Genomic DNA, 14,266 nt, shown 5'->3' on the forward strand with positions numbered 1-14,266 from the left:
GAATCCTCCTCGGCGCCCCGAATTCTCTGCATAGCACCATGCCTAATACGAAAGGGGAAGTTCCAGCCACAACGCCACACTCTTTGTCGTGTGTGCTCTCATGGCTGATCCTAAGATATTTGAACGAATATTGTAGTTAAAGTAAAGAGTAGAATGAAGAAATCGAATTGAATATTGTAAGAATTGATTCTAGAAACCTCGAGAGACCGCTCTTAGGATGTACTTCTATTTGAGTAAATGTCAGGGCAGTGAAGAGCTTGTAGACGCCAAAGCTGAGGCAGGCTGCACTCCTTCGGCTCGGAACATCACCGCTTCCGAGCACCCCTGCCAGTCGCGACAAGGCTGCACGCTGCACGTGTGTTGCTCTTCCAGCGCATGTCCAAAAAAATACCAAATACCAGAAGCTTTCCAGGAAAGCTCATCATCAAACTTCTCCCATCTTTATTTCCTCTTTTCTGCAAACGCGAGTCCAGTGAGCCTGGGAAAAAGCTCGCGACCGACTTTCTCGCTCAACTCTCGAGCAATCGACCCCCGAAGCCGACCAAGAAAGCTTTGTTGCCTGCGCGGCAGCATCGCAAATCGTCAACATGAGCAACAGCATGCGCGATTTAATCTCTGGGGAGGCCGAGTTGGACGACGAGGAGGACGACGAGTCTTTTGACGAGGATGATGGTGGCGACCGTAGACGGAGACCTGCCGTCGAAGACTCGAGCGAGGAGGAGGAAGACGATGACGATGAAGAGGAAGCTCGCAAGGTTTGTTTTTGGTCTCAAGCCTCTAAAATAAGGCACCGTGGCTTATGCGCCGATTCTACAGGTTCGCGAAGGTTTCATCGTCGACGAAGATGAGGACGAAGACGACGTTGACGAGGATGACGCTGATGTGCGACCCGTGGTCAAAAGAAAGCGAGAGCATCGCGACCGCGAAGAGGAAGAGCAACTGGATGAAGATGATCTAGAGCTGATCGGCGAACAATTTGGCGAGCGACCTAAGCCTCAGAGTCAGGTGAGTTTTCATGACGGCAGCTTGCGCGACCTCGACCCCTTGGCACCTCTAACCTTGACCCCAGTCCCAGTACAAACGTCTTAAGCGCGGCCATCGTGGTGAAGATCGCGCATCCGAGCGTCGCGGCCTAGAAGAAATCTTTTCCGACGACGAAGATGACGCGGGCGAGCAACGAAACTATGGCAGGTCATACCGAGGACAGGTCGACGAGTTTGAGGACTTCATCGAAGAGGACTTCCCCGACGACCCTGATGTGAAAGCACGGGAGATGGAAGATGCTGAAGTCGCTCGACCCAGAGATCGCGGTGTTGGTCATGTCATCGACACCACCAATCTGGACAAGGACGCGTTGGACGACATGGAGGCTATCTTCGGCAATGGTGAGGACTATGACTGGGCACTCCAGATGGAGGAGGAGGAAGAGGACCGTGAAAGGGAGGAGCAGGCCATCGAACTCAAGGATGTGTTTGAACCGTCCCAGCTGAAGGAGAAGCTCCTGACCGACGAGGATAACGAGATCCGTTTCACCGACGAGCCTGAACGATTCCAACTCGACCGAAAGAACTTCAAGAACCTGCAGCTCACCGCCGAGCAGTTCAGAGAGGAGGCACGATGGATTACCAACCAGCTGTGGCCAAAGAAGGGCCTAGCTCCCGATCTGCAGAGCCCATTCGGCAAAGCTGTTGGCAAGGTCCTCGAGTTCTTCATTGTCGATGAGGTGGAAGTGCCCTACGTCTTCCAACACCGCAAAGACTACCTGCTTCATACTCGAAAGACGCGCAACCCCAACCGCGACGATCCCGATGCCCCTGAATATGTCATCAGTGCCGAGAAGCTACTGAACCAAGATGATCTCTGGAAGATTTTGGAGTTGGATATTAAGTTCCGATCTTTTGTGGACAAGAGAAACTCGCTCGAAAAGACCTTTGAGAACCTTCGAGGTTTGGATATCAACGACTCAATTGTGGAGGAGATGATTCCCGAGGCCACAACCATGGAGGAACTCCAGGATCTGCAGGACTACTTGCATTTCCAGTATGGGCCCCAGCTCAAGGACCTTGCCGCCATGGCTGGCAACCTTTCCCTTACGAAGCGGCCGGGTTCCAAGTCGAATCTGCTGGAGCGAGTCCGTCAGGGCAAGGCGTACAACTTTGTTCGTGCCTATGGCATTACCGCGGACCAGCTCGCCAAGAATGCTTTGCGACAGGGAAAGAAGGTGTCTCCTGACGATGACGCTCAATATCCTATGGACTTGGCCGACAGCTTGATTGATGATAACTTCAGCACAGGCGATCAGGTCATGAACGCGGCACGACAGATGTATGCAGAGGAGCTGTTTGCCAGTCCGAGAATGCGCAAGCATTTCCGAAACTCGTACTACCAGGCTGCTGAGATCAGCTGTCGACGAACCGACAAGGGACTGCGCAGGATCGACGAGACCCATCCTTATTATGAGGTGAAGTACCTGCAGAACCAGGCCATCGCCGACCTTGTTCATCAGCCTGAGCTCTTCCTCAAGATGATGAAGGCCGAGGAGGAAGGACTGGTCAGCATCAAGCTTGATATGCCCACCAGATACGACTTCCGCAGGCAGCTCTATCAGGAGTTCGAGTCGGAGAACTTCAGCGATCGAGCGGAACAATGGCGGGAAGAACGCAAGAAGGTCCTCGATCTCGCATACCCCAAACTGGAGAAGATCATTGCCAAGAACGTCAAGGAAGTCATCCGAACGTTCTGTCAGGATGAGGTGCTCAAGATGTGCCGAGAAGAGTACGCCAAGCGACTCGACCAGGCGCCTTACAAGCCCAAGGGCATGATTTTGGGTACCACTCCTCGTGTGCTGGTTCTCTCCAATGGTATGAGCGACCCTGCTCGCGATCCCGTCTGCTGGGCTTGGGTCGAGGAAGATGGACGAGTGATTGAGCAAGGAAAGTTTGGCAATCTTGCTCGAGACGAGCGCCAGCGAGAGGACTTTGTTGAAGTTGTCAACCGCCGTCGACCCGATGTGATTGGTGTCAGCGGTTGGTCTGCCGATACCAACAAGCTCGTGCGTGACCTAGAGACTCTGGTTACCGAGAAGGGCCTCATGGGCCCAGAGTTTGAGGACCCAGACACAAACGACTACCGCACAGAGCCTTTGGAGGTTGTGGTGGTGAACGACGAGGTGGCCCGCCTGTACAAGGACAGCCCCCGAGCGCTTGCCGAGCACCCAAGCCTCAACCCCGTCACAAGGTACTGTGTTGCTCTGGCACGCTACATGCAGAACCCCATGAAGGAGTACGCGGCCCTCGGTAGGGATGTTACCTCTCTCTCTTACCACCCGTGCCAGAACCTCCTCCCCCCAGAGAAGTTGGCCAAGTACCTCGACTCGGCGATGGTCGACATGGTCAACCTGTGTGGTGTGGACATTAATGAAGCCATGACCGACAGTTACACTGCCAACCTCTTGCCGTATGTCTCGGGCCTGGGACCACGAAAAGCCTCGAGCGTGATAAAGGCGATCAATGCCAACGGCGGCGCTGTTAATACCAGAGATGAGCTCGTTGGCGATCCCGATAGCGGCAAGTTGCCAGTCGTGGGCCCCAGGGTGTGGAACAACTGCGCGAGTTTCCTCTTCATCGAATACGAGGCCACTAACCCGTCTTCTGATCCCTTGGATAACACGCGTGTGCACCCTGAAGACTACGAACTTGGCCGCAAGATGGCGGCCGACGCTCTGGAGCTTGACGAGGAAGACGTCAAGGCTGAGACAGACGAGAACGGCCCGGGTGCAATCGTGCGGAAGCTCTTTAAGCAAGATGAACAGGACAAAGTCAATGAACTTGTTCTGGAGGAGTATGCAGAGCAGCTCGAGAGGAACTACAGCCAACGCAAGCGAGCCACTCTGGAGACGATTCGTGCCGAACTCCAGGCTCCTTACGAGGAGCTGCGAAGGAACTTTGGCCTTTTGACGGCCTCGGAGATCTTTACCATGTTCACTGGCGAAACCAAGCTGACTCTCTGCGACGGCATGATTGTGCCCGTCAACGTACGAATTGTCAAGGATGACTTTGCCATTGTCAAGCTTGATTGTGGTATCGAGGGCAGAGTCGAGGCTCATGAAGCTAGCCACCGCGCGTCCATCAAGGAGGTGCTCAGCGTTGGACAGACGGCGCAGGCCAAGATCCTGGACATCAACTACAAGGATTTCATGGCCAAGTTGTCAATGCGGGAAGACTCGCTGCGGATTCCGTACAAGCGACCAATCAACTTTGGACGTGATGGGTGGGATTACGCCCTTGAAGCGGCGGACAAGGAGGAGCTGCGGGAGAAGGACAAGACCACGGGCCGAACGCAGCGTGTGGTCAAGCATCCCAACTTCAAGCCATTCAACGGTATCCAGGCCGAGGAGTACCTCGGATCGCAACCCAACGGTGAGGTGATTATCCGTCCCTCATCCAAGGGTAACGATCATCTGGCGGTCACGTGGAAGGTTGCAGATGGCGTTTACCAGCACATCGACGTGCTGGAGATGCAGAAGGAGACGGAGTTTTCGGTGGGCAAGCTGCTGCGCGTTGGCGGCAAGTACACGTACAGTGATCTGGACGAGCTGATCGTGGAGCACGTCAAGGCCATGGTGCGCAAGGTGGAGGAGATGATGCGGCACGACAAGTTCCAGAGCCGATCTCGGGGAGAGACGGGTAAGTGTGACAAGATGGATTGGATTAGACAGGGGACATGATGCTAACAAGGGGCTGCAGAGAACTGGCTAACGACATACATCAACGCCAACCCGAACCAGTCAACGTATGCATTCTGCATCGACACCAAGCACCCTGGGTACTTCTGGCTGTGCTTCAAGGCCAGCCGGACGGCCAAGGTGATAGGGCTGCCGGTGCGAACGATCCCGCAGGGCTTTGAGCTCAAGGGTTACCAGTACCCGGACATGCGAGCACTGTGCAACGGTTTCAAGCTGCGATACCAGAACGAGTTTTCCAAGATGGGACGTCGGTAGGTCGGCAGCCAGATAGGCAGGCTGAAGGGACGGCTAAGGGGCTAAGGGGGAGAGCGGGAAGCACATGTTTGATTAGACTTGGAATGAGGATGAAGCTGCAAGTGTACTTTAGGCGTAAGTTAATGAGTTTTCTTTTGCGAAACGAGGAGATAGAGGCGAGCTATGGCAGCAGGGAAAAATGAGAACCAAAACCAAGCTTAATCGACATGATTTGACGCATATCAAGCGGTTTGCCTAGGGGTGCATTCACATGAACGAGAAAGCCAACACTGTGAGATGAAGGCCGATGATAGGCACCCATTCGCCCTATCTCGAACTGACCTTTGACTCACTGTGCCTAGTTGACAATCTCATGGATGAGCATGATTGCGTATCATGTTGCGCCATAGACTGATAACTTTTGAAGAGCGATATCACAACTCAAACCTCGGAAGGCAACCGAGTTAAACTTGATAGGAGATGATACGATCAAGATAGAGTATCGCGATATCTATAAGCGTATGCAGGTAGTCATGACCATGAGGTGAACCATGATTACGGTCGCCATGGCCGAGATGGGCTGATAAGGTGCTTCTCGAGGGGGGAGTCAAAGGAAAGTCACGAAGCCAGCCACGCGCTAATGTTGCCAACTCTGAGCATAATGGCACATCTGAAGATATCACAAGCACTCGGTCTCGAGTTGCGTAATTCCCAAACAGTTTTGAACACTTGTCCACTGCAACTGAAGCAAAGAGTCGGTGATTGCGATAAGAATGGGGCATAGGGACGATCATGGGACCTCTCTTGGAGTCTACTGGTTCTCGTTGCTTCTGGAACGAAGCGGATACCTCGGGCGTGGTCGTCGCAAGAGGCGCCATGAGTGGCGAGCTGTGACGTGTGGCTCATGCATGAGCGATCGCGGAGGGGGGAAAGCTGAAGTCACAAAGCCGCGGTTTGATCTCATGGGTTATGTTGGTTCCATGAGGCTCAAATCGAGAACTAGCTGGAAAGATCTCGAGCTCAATTGAAGCTTGCAATTGGGCAATTAGAGCCCAACTTGGCTCAAACCCCTGAGAAGTTGCTCGAGTGCTTTCTGTTGTTCCAGGTGTCGTTCGGGAATGGGTCGATGAGATCATGTGCACCGCTGCGCCTGACGAACAGGAGCGCGTGGCCCGCTGAGTCAGTTCCAGTTTCGGGGACCCACTCGATGGATGTCAATGTCGGCCAGGCAAGAGCTCGAACTCCGAGAACGGCATCGGACTTGGGGGGGAGTTTGTAACTTGGCTATCCTATCATGATGGGGAACACTTGATGAGATCGGGTTCTCGTTACGTTGGAAGAATGGCGACCCACACGTTGGTTTTGGGAAGGAGGCTCGTCGGTAGGTAAAGGTAGATTTGGCGGGTGGTTCCCCGGCAGATGCGGCTCGTTGGAATTGGTCAATGTGACGCTGGGAGTAGTAAGAATCAGCCAATATCCGCGACAAGTCCTCTGTTTTGCATCTCGAGACGAAACAAGACGATGCAGGCACTTCTGGATCTCAATTGAGTCTCTCGAATGATGAAAGCATACTCACATACCCCTCGTATCTGTTGACGACCTTTTGCTCAGCTGTCACTATCAGCGGCACTCTCCTAGGGCGTACGCCGGTACCTGCGTACCCCGGATCCCCGCAATTTAGCGGATCCTCCTCTCTGCCTAAGTTGTGGCCAGGCGGACCGCCCGCCGCCGACCGCCGAAGAGAGAAAGGGAAGGAGGCAGGGAACAGGAGACCCCTGCTGCAGCTTGAGAGACACACCGACGTCAGTTGCTCTGCTCACCACGAGGTCACCTGGTCCTACACGCGCGCGCCGCCGCCGAGGGAAGAGGAGCTTTTGCTCACGCGTAACATGTTGCTGCTGCAAACGCACGCACCGCCTTGGTCAAGACAAGAGGGCGGATGGCGTGTAGGTGCCGCCAGTCAGAGAGGACAGCACAGCAAACTTGGCCATGGATGGGATAGCTAATCTGTCGTTTAAGCGCCGGGGGAGGGACGGCCAAGGAAACCCTGCTAAAGAATCTACAGTACAGTGCTGTACTAGATTTGGGAGGGCCAAGGGGAGGCGAGATTCAATTGAGCCCATTGACCACGGGCAATGGCACGAGCATCGTCATGGGATTCGAATTGCACAATCTGCATCACGGCCTGTGCTCAAATCACCTCAATTGTCTCTGCAATTGCTCGCAATCTCTCTCCGTCTCCTTTGTCCCAGGGGCTGGAATGTTTGTGACTCTTTCCCCCGTAGTGGTAACGTGCTTGTAGAGCTTCGGTCGTGAGAGGCATAGAGTTGGGGCGGCGGCTGCTTGCGTCAGGTCACGCGATAACGGACGGGATGGGGACGAGACCCGCCCGCTACTGTACCAAGACAAGATCCCCTCCCCACTGAGTTGAGAAGGTGGAGCCAGAGTGAGGCGCTGCTTGCACCGAGACCCATGATGGACCATCATCATCATGAATGATGGGGAAAGAAACTGGGCCCTTGGTTGCAATGACTCTTCCGTATGTGTTGGTCAATTGATCCATCCCAGTCTCCGGGGCCGGCACTCGCTCGCTTCCATCTTGTTGGGGGGAGATGCGAAGCTCACCTGGTAATCTGCCTACACAGGTACCTACCTATGTACTGTAGCAGACAGGGGAGGAGCTTTGGGAGCTTCCCCTCGTCGACGTCTTGCCTAGGGAACATCGGCCGGGCCATGACCTGATTGGGCACGAGGTGATGCCATCACCCAGCGTCCCTCGCGTGACTCTCGGGATATAAAGCTTCGGGGCTGTCCCTGGATTGCATCTCGCTTTATCCCATCCAGCATCTGTCTGCCCATCAACAACCATCAACGCCAACCAATTGCGAACCAACAACAACATCTCTTTTTGAGATCCAACACCTTCATCCGTCTCAATCACACCTCTCCAACAAGACTCCAACACACACATAATACAGGGATCCAGCCAACGGTTGATTCACTGTCTACATCCACTGCCTACACAATCAACCAACGCTCAATCGCCATCACCCAACACGTGCCCGTCTGCCTTGAATAAGAGCATCTGAGCAACATCTACACAAGGCATCGCAACACTTTACTCTCACACACTCATCAGCATAACATCGCCTCCCAACTAGTCCCTCACACCTCTTTCATCAAAAGTAAGTTTATAGTCTCCTTTTCCCTGCCGCCTCCCGCCACTTCCTCGTCCCCCTGCTCCCTCCTCCCTCCTCCGTCTCCCGGAGTCGAGGTATACACGGAGTACCTGCCTCGCCGCCCAGTACAGACTCCGGCACCCCGCACCCGCATGGAGCACCCAAACTCGCTCACCCGGGGAAGGGGCTCCCTGGCGATTGCCGTTCGTGTCTGCGTCTGTCTGGTGACGTTCGGCCGGGCCTCCATTTAAAAGCCATCCAAACCCCCTTCGTTCTCGAGCCTCTTGACCCCTCTTTCCCATCCTTCATCATCCTGATCATCCATCACTTGTCATCTACAACCTGTATCTTCGCATCAGCACGACTCTCCTCCATCTGTACCACCAAGCGTCTTCCCCTCTACACCTCTCACAAGTTAGCTTGTTGTCTGCCCCTCTGCCTCCAACCTCATGCTGACTCCATCTCTTGTAGTGACTCGCTCTCACAAGGCCAACGACCGTGACCACAAGGGTCTCGCTGAGGGCACCGCCCTCCCCACCGAGCATCTTCCTCGCTTCTTTGCCAAGCACGGCTATGCCGATGTCGACCCCAAGAAGGTGAAGAAGGACGGCTCTGGTCGAGGTAACTGGTATGTGACTTGGAAATCTCTTGACTATACAACAGCGCACTAACACGGCTACCAGGGGAACCGTCAACGACGACATCGCTGACGAAGACTTCACCTTTACCAACGCTCGTCGCCGCTCCAACAGCAGCAGCTTCTCACACCACGTCTCGGACTTAAAGACCAAGTTCGAGGTCAACGAGCCCGAGCCCGTCTTTGAGGAGTCGGTCCATGGCCCTGAGGAGGAGGACCATGAGGACCTCACCAAGACCGACTCTTCCGAGAGCGGCCGATCCTCCTCCTAATCGGCATATCGCATCCTCCTCGAGAGGTCGATAGTCATACGCTCGCTGCCATGTTTGGCAGCAGCAACTTTTTGAGGGTCCAACTGTACAAGGAACTAGGGGGGGGCAAGGTTTGATCTTTTTTTCTTAATGCAAGCATGAAACGACATGGAATGAAACGAATGAAACAACAGAATTATCAGGGGATGAATACTTGATCAAACGGATGGGGGAATCGGAACGGCAATTTTGAACGGAGTTGACGGACCCTCGTGGCTATTCACTGATCTCGACGTGGATCATGGTTTATGGACCGCCTGTGAAGACTTCTTTTCCTCGCGGCCAGATGTATTACTGTATCACTAGCTTAGCTTATCAACAAAGCGACGACAAGGCTGGAAAGATGCTCATATGAGCCCAGCCGAAACTACTGTTCCTTGCATGAGTTCCATGTCTTGTCATGACTATTTGTCTCATTAACATCAAATGCCCCTCTTACAACATGCATACCTATCCGATGAAGATGCGGTCTTTCAAATCCGGGAACCACTAACTCAGCTGGGCTGCCGGGCCTCAAGACCCGAGACCATCACGAGTTCACCTGCAGCAAATGAGAGTCGGATAGGGACATGCCCAGAAACCCATTGAGCGAATAACCAAAGCGGGTTGCCCTGTCTATCCTCGACAAAAAAGCCCCCTTCATCTCTCTCTCTCTCTTTTCTCTACCCCGCTCCCTCAAACTCCCCTCCAACACAGTATCAGGAGCAGCAGCCACGACGGCGCTGTCGATCCCTCGCTTGCGCCCATCCCCAGGTTGCTAGTGCTGGGAAGGGGTAAGCGTCACAGTGCTCCTGTGTGATACTGTGTGTGCTCTTTCGTCTCCCGACCGTGATGGAATGTACGCAGGGGAGTTGTCCCATTTGCTGCGACGGGAATGTATGGATGCCCGTAGATGGTGGTTGGTGGGTGTCGGCATGGTGATGCTGATGCTGGGTCCTGCTGGAACTTGTGTTTTGAAAGTTGCTTTTTTTTAAAGCATGTCTGTATTTTGGCCTCTCTGGGTAATGTACCATACATTACAATACCAATTGATTACCAGCATCTCTCTATCACTCTCTACCCATCTAAAGTCATCGTCCATGTCGTCGTCCTTATCGCTATCGCCATACATGACCACAGTGGAGATTGACCCTCCTGCGGATGTGACCTGCATCGCGATGGCCCGCTGTAACACCCCTAAACTTACAGGGGGGTTAGCAAGAACCCCGCGATACCCGGATGGGGTGGCGGGTTCCTCGTGGTTGGCCCGGGCGCTGGGTCAAGCCACCAAGGCTGGGGGGCGAGGCTGAGCTGTGGTCTGTGCGTTTTGGCACCGTCGAAATTTCCAAGGAGAGCTTGCGAGGCTGTGATGCTTGAGCTTCAAGCTTGCGACGCGACCAAGAATCAACGACGGCTCGAGGCGATACAAGGCAACAATTGGGAGGCCACTCTAGAAACGAGTTATTTCGCAATACATTTGGGCTAAACGCTACACAATATCTGTCTTGCACGGCCAACACAAGCGCAGTCTTGCCAAAACACCAAGCCAACCATCACCATGGCCGTCCCCCCAGCATATCACGAGTCCCTCCCCTGTAAGACTCTCTCGCCCGTCACTCGTCCAAACAAGGCTAACAAATATCCTCCCAGATGTCGACCCCGAACCCTCTCCCGAAGCTCTCGCCGCCGCCCGCGCCCTTATAACCGCCGAGGCAGCTACACAACCCCCCAAACCCTCCTCCCACCCAGAACCCTCCTTCTCCCCCGCCATAGCCGCCGAGCTCGCCCGCGTATCCAACTCGACGCCCCTCGCTCCCCTTGATCTCTCCCGCTACGAGGCGCCCTCCCCGAGCGCACCCCCTGCCGAGGCCCTCCCCTCGGCTGCCGTTGCCCACAGCTACCTCTCGTCGCGTCTCACCAACCTCGAACTGCTCGACCGATGGGGCAAGAATGCCTGGCTTCTCGGCAACCACGCCCTCGAGGCCGAACTACAGGCTCTTGAGCGCGAGCTCGCCGCCACCAAGCGAGAGGTCGACATTGTCAACCTCGAGAGACAGAAGCGCCAAGGCGCCGTGGGAGCAGAGATCAAGGCCCTTGACGATACCTGGCGTGCCGGTGTTGGCAGGGTGCTCGAGACCGAGGTCGCCGTCGAGGAGTTGAGGGGCAGGATCCGGGAAGAGCTGGCGCGGAGGGCGACTCAGGGCGATGAGCAGGCCCAAGGCCAGGAGCAGTAGAATGTGAGGATTTCAAGTTGGGGTTGATATTACATGACACTTCACGGGGTACATCATGGGAATGCTCAGAGATCAGCATTGACCCTTCACTTCGTAGGCGTTTTGATACCAAAGGGTTTCTTTTCTGTTTTGGACATGGCCATATTAGACACAATTGAAGAGCCAAACAATATCACAGGCGCTATTCCAAGGAGTCAAACACATATGCACGCTCATCGTTGTCCCAGTCATATTACCATATACTTTTATCATGCAATTGAGCGGCGAGTCATGCATAATCATGATGCTGATATCGACCAAGGTATCTGATCACTACCTACCTAGCCATGCTGTCTCAGGAAAGCGAAGGTGGGAGAAGAACCTCACAAAACGCCAACCACAAGTCCATTTCCTCCATGCATCACTTCACATCACGTCAACCCCTCAACTCGGATACAATCGTATCCAGACCGTCCACTCGAGGCAAATTGAGGTTACACTTGCTTGATCCAAACACCGCCCTCATACACCGAGAGGTTCTTCTGCTCATCCACCCTCCTGCCATAAACATACACACATCCGTACCAATCTTGTTGTTTACCCATCTACCCAGCATGCAGAGGATCCATCTCCTCGACGCCGGACTTGACGCCTTCGTACTTGGTCCGTCGAAGAATACCCTCCACAGGCCCCAACAATCGCTGGAACGCGTTCTTGCCCAGGCTCGCCACCTTGACGTCCGACGTGGCCACGACACTAGCTGCCCGTGGTGCATCATTGAGCAGTGCAAGCTCGCCAAAGAAATCGCCTTTGACGTAATGGCGCACCGTGTGCTCCGGGCTGCCCTTGTAGGCATCTGCCTCACCGTTCTCCAGCAGGTAGAACGAATGGCCGGGGTCTCCCTCGTTGATGATGATCTGTCCTGGCGCAAACTTCTTGGTCTCCAGAGCATCTGCAATCTTGGACCTCTCGTACGGTGTCAGACTCGCCAGCAGCGGCACCTCTTCGAGGAAGCTCTCGTACATCCGTCTTCGAGCAAACGTCGACTCCATAAGAATGCGTCGGAACGTCACACGGTCAAGAGCCCATAGGGTGCACCCAGGTTCCGCAGAGATAACGGTTGCGGCTCGAGGCGCGTTATACATGAGGGCAAGCTCACCGAACGAGCCGCCAGCTTGGATGTTACCAACCTGGTTACCCATACCGTCTGGGCCGGGCTGGAGAGTGCCCGCAGGGTTGACATAAACATCAAAGGATCCCTTCTCGACGACATAGAAGTAGTCGCCGGCATCACCCTGGCTGATCACCTGTACGACGGTCAATAAGACGTCTTTCATCTTTGGCTAAGCACAGCTTACCTTGATTCCCTTAGCAGGTATCGGTTTCTCAACCAGAGCGCCCAAGATTTGAGCACTCTGCTCATCCTCCAGGTGGCTAAAGAGAAAGTTGCCCTCAATGGCACGCTTGAGACGCTCAAGCTGGTCGGCCGACTTCTCATGGAAGGGGGGAGACCAATTATCATTAGAATCAGCGCCGGGCTTCAGAGATTCGGCAGACACTGAAGTCCGGCGCCCAAAGTTGTACTGGGCAGGATAACTATCTGGGTTCGGGGGTGTTCGAGAGCTGGGAGGTACATCGCCCGGGGCATCGCCGCCGAAGCCGCCGCCAAAGGGTCCTGAGAACAGCGATCCAGAGTTTTGCGCGCCAAAGCTGCGGTTTGTGGGTGATGTGATGTTGTCCGTCTCATCCTCTTCGATAACACGATGCATCAAGTTGTTCGAAGCTTGCCCTCTGTCTGTTCCAAAGGGGTTGCTATTCTCCCCAAAAGGGCTAGAAAAGGGACCGGCCATGGTTTCAAGGTACTTGAGGCTGAAAGTATTTATATAGATATCGTCGAGTGTTGTGCGAGACGACGCCTGTCGACTTTCCAGCCGAGAAAAGAAGAGGCCGGCGCCAATTTGGAGGGATCGAAGGGAAGGGGAACGGCTGTTGTTCAGGCTCCTATGTCCTCTTGGTAAGCTTCCGGGAAAACGGAGAGTTTGGTAGTCCGAGGGCGATCGCAGATGGGGCGTGAAGCTGTAGTGATTCGCGAGACGGCGGCAGGTGAAGCGAGGCGAGGGGTAGAAGTGTGATGGAGGTCAACCTACAGCTATCCAAGCACCCTCGTAGACGGTCTTCAGAGCAGACAAGCTAGGCCAAGGTCAGCACAAGCTGCAGGTGAAGCTGGGATAAAATCAATGGCGATTTGGAAGCAGCAAGGGGGTGGGTGCCGTGCAGGAAAGGGAGCTCCGGGGTCTGGGCGCTAAAGATGAAGCTGGACGCGGGCTGCAATCCGCGCTTGAAAGTGACGTGTTGTGGCGGGGCCTAGATCAGGACCCTGTTGCAAAGTCTATGCGTAGCTCAAAAGGGTGAAGTGATGAATCAAGTGCAAGACAAGATACTCTTGGCGTGCAGCATCAACGACAAAGGAAGTGGAAGGGAGGGCAGATGGTGGCTGTAGCGCTTGAAAACGAGTCCTTCAAGGTCTGAGGCCGAGGGGAGAAGTATCCGAATGGTGATGATGAGATGACCCAAGAGGGGTGGCGTAGCGAGATGCGTTCGAAGCTGAATGGCGGGACGGCGCAGGGAAGCAGGAAAACAGGGTTAACTCACGCTCAATCCTAGCAAGGTAGACCCCAGGAATTCGGATTTGACCGAAGGATGAAGGTATTCCGTGAGTGTTCTAGAAATCAGGTACCGACGAGGGCCGGACCGGGGTTGGGTCAGGATGGCGGGGGAAGGATCAAAGCTGTAGGCGGCGGCGGACTGAAGTCGAGAGGTCCGAGAGCTGGAGGCGAAGATGAAGAGGCGAGATGTAAGAGAGAGGAGGGGTCATGACATGGGCCTGGAGCGGCCAAACCGAGGAGGAGGAGAAAGAGAGCAAGTCGCAAGGCGAGTGGGGTTGAGCTTGGGTTGCTTTGCTTGACGTC

The 14,266-nt window shown here is 54.5% G+C and overlaps 4 protein-coding genes across 4 annotated transcripts; 3 read left to right on the plus strand and 1 right to left on the minus strand.

Moving 5' to 3' along the window:
* Positions 1-587: 587 nt before the first annotated feature.
* NCS54_00688300 (Transcription elongation factor Spt6) lies at positions 588-4,999 on the plus strand (the record flags this gene model as incomplete). The annotated part of the gene is made up of 4 exons (XM_053152325.1): positions 588-755; positions 817-1,005; positions 1,070-4,685; positions 4,746-4,999. The coding sequence occupies 4 exons, from the start codon at positions 588-590 to the stop codon at positions 4,997-4,999; spliced, it is 4,227 nt and encodes a 1,408-aa protein (XP_053008300.1).
* Positions 5,000-8,606: 3,607 nt separating this feature from the next.
* NCS54_00688400 (HABP4-PAI-RBP1 domain-containing protein) lies at positions 8,607-9,066 on the plus strand (the record flags this gene model as incomplete). The annotated part of the gene is made up of 2 exons (XM_053152326.1): positions 8,607-8,785; positions 8,841-9,066. The coding sequence occupies 2 exons, from the start codon at positions 8,607-8,609 to the stop codon at positions 9,064-9,066; spliced, it is 405 nt and encodes a 134-aa protein (XP_053008301.1).
* A 1,576-nt stretch (positions 9,067-10,642) lies between these two features.
* Positions 10,643-11,318, plus strand: NCS54_00688500 (Hypothetical protein; the record flags this gene model as incomplete). The annotated part of the gene is made up of 2 exons (XM_053152327.1): positions 10,643-10,679; positions 10,735-11,318. 2 exons carry the CDS (start codon positions 10,643-10,645, stop codon positions 11,316-11,318), a joined length of 621 nt encoding a protein of 206 aa, XP_053008302.1.
* Positions 11,319-11,902: 584 nt separating this feature from the next.
* Positions 11,903-13,147, minus strand: NCS54_00688600 (CAMP-dependent protein kinase regulatory subunit; the record flags this gene model as incomplete). Its single annotated transcript, XM_053152328.1, has 2 exons — positions 11,903-12,604; positions 12,656-13,147. 2 exons carry the CDS (start codon positions 13,145-13,147, stop codon positions 11,903-11,905), a joined length of 1,194 nt encoding a protein of 397 aa, XP_053008303.1.
* Between the last annotated feature and the right edge of the window lie 1,119 nt (positions 13,148-14,266).

Source organism: Fusarium falciforme, chromosome 5 (assembly GCF_026873545.1).
Source record: "Fusarium falciforme chromosome 5, complete sequence".
NCBI lineage: Eukaryota > Fungi > Ascomycota > Sordariomycetes > Hypocreales > Nectriaceae > Fusarium > Fusarium falciforme.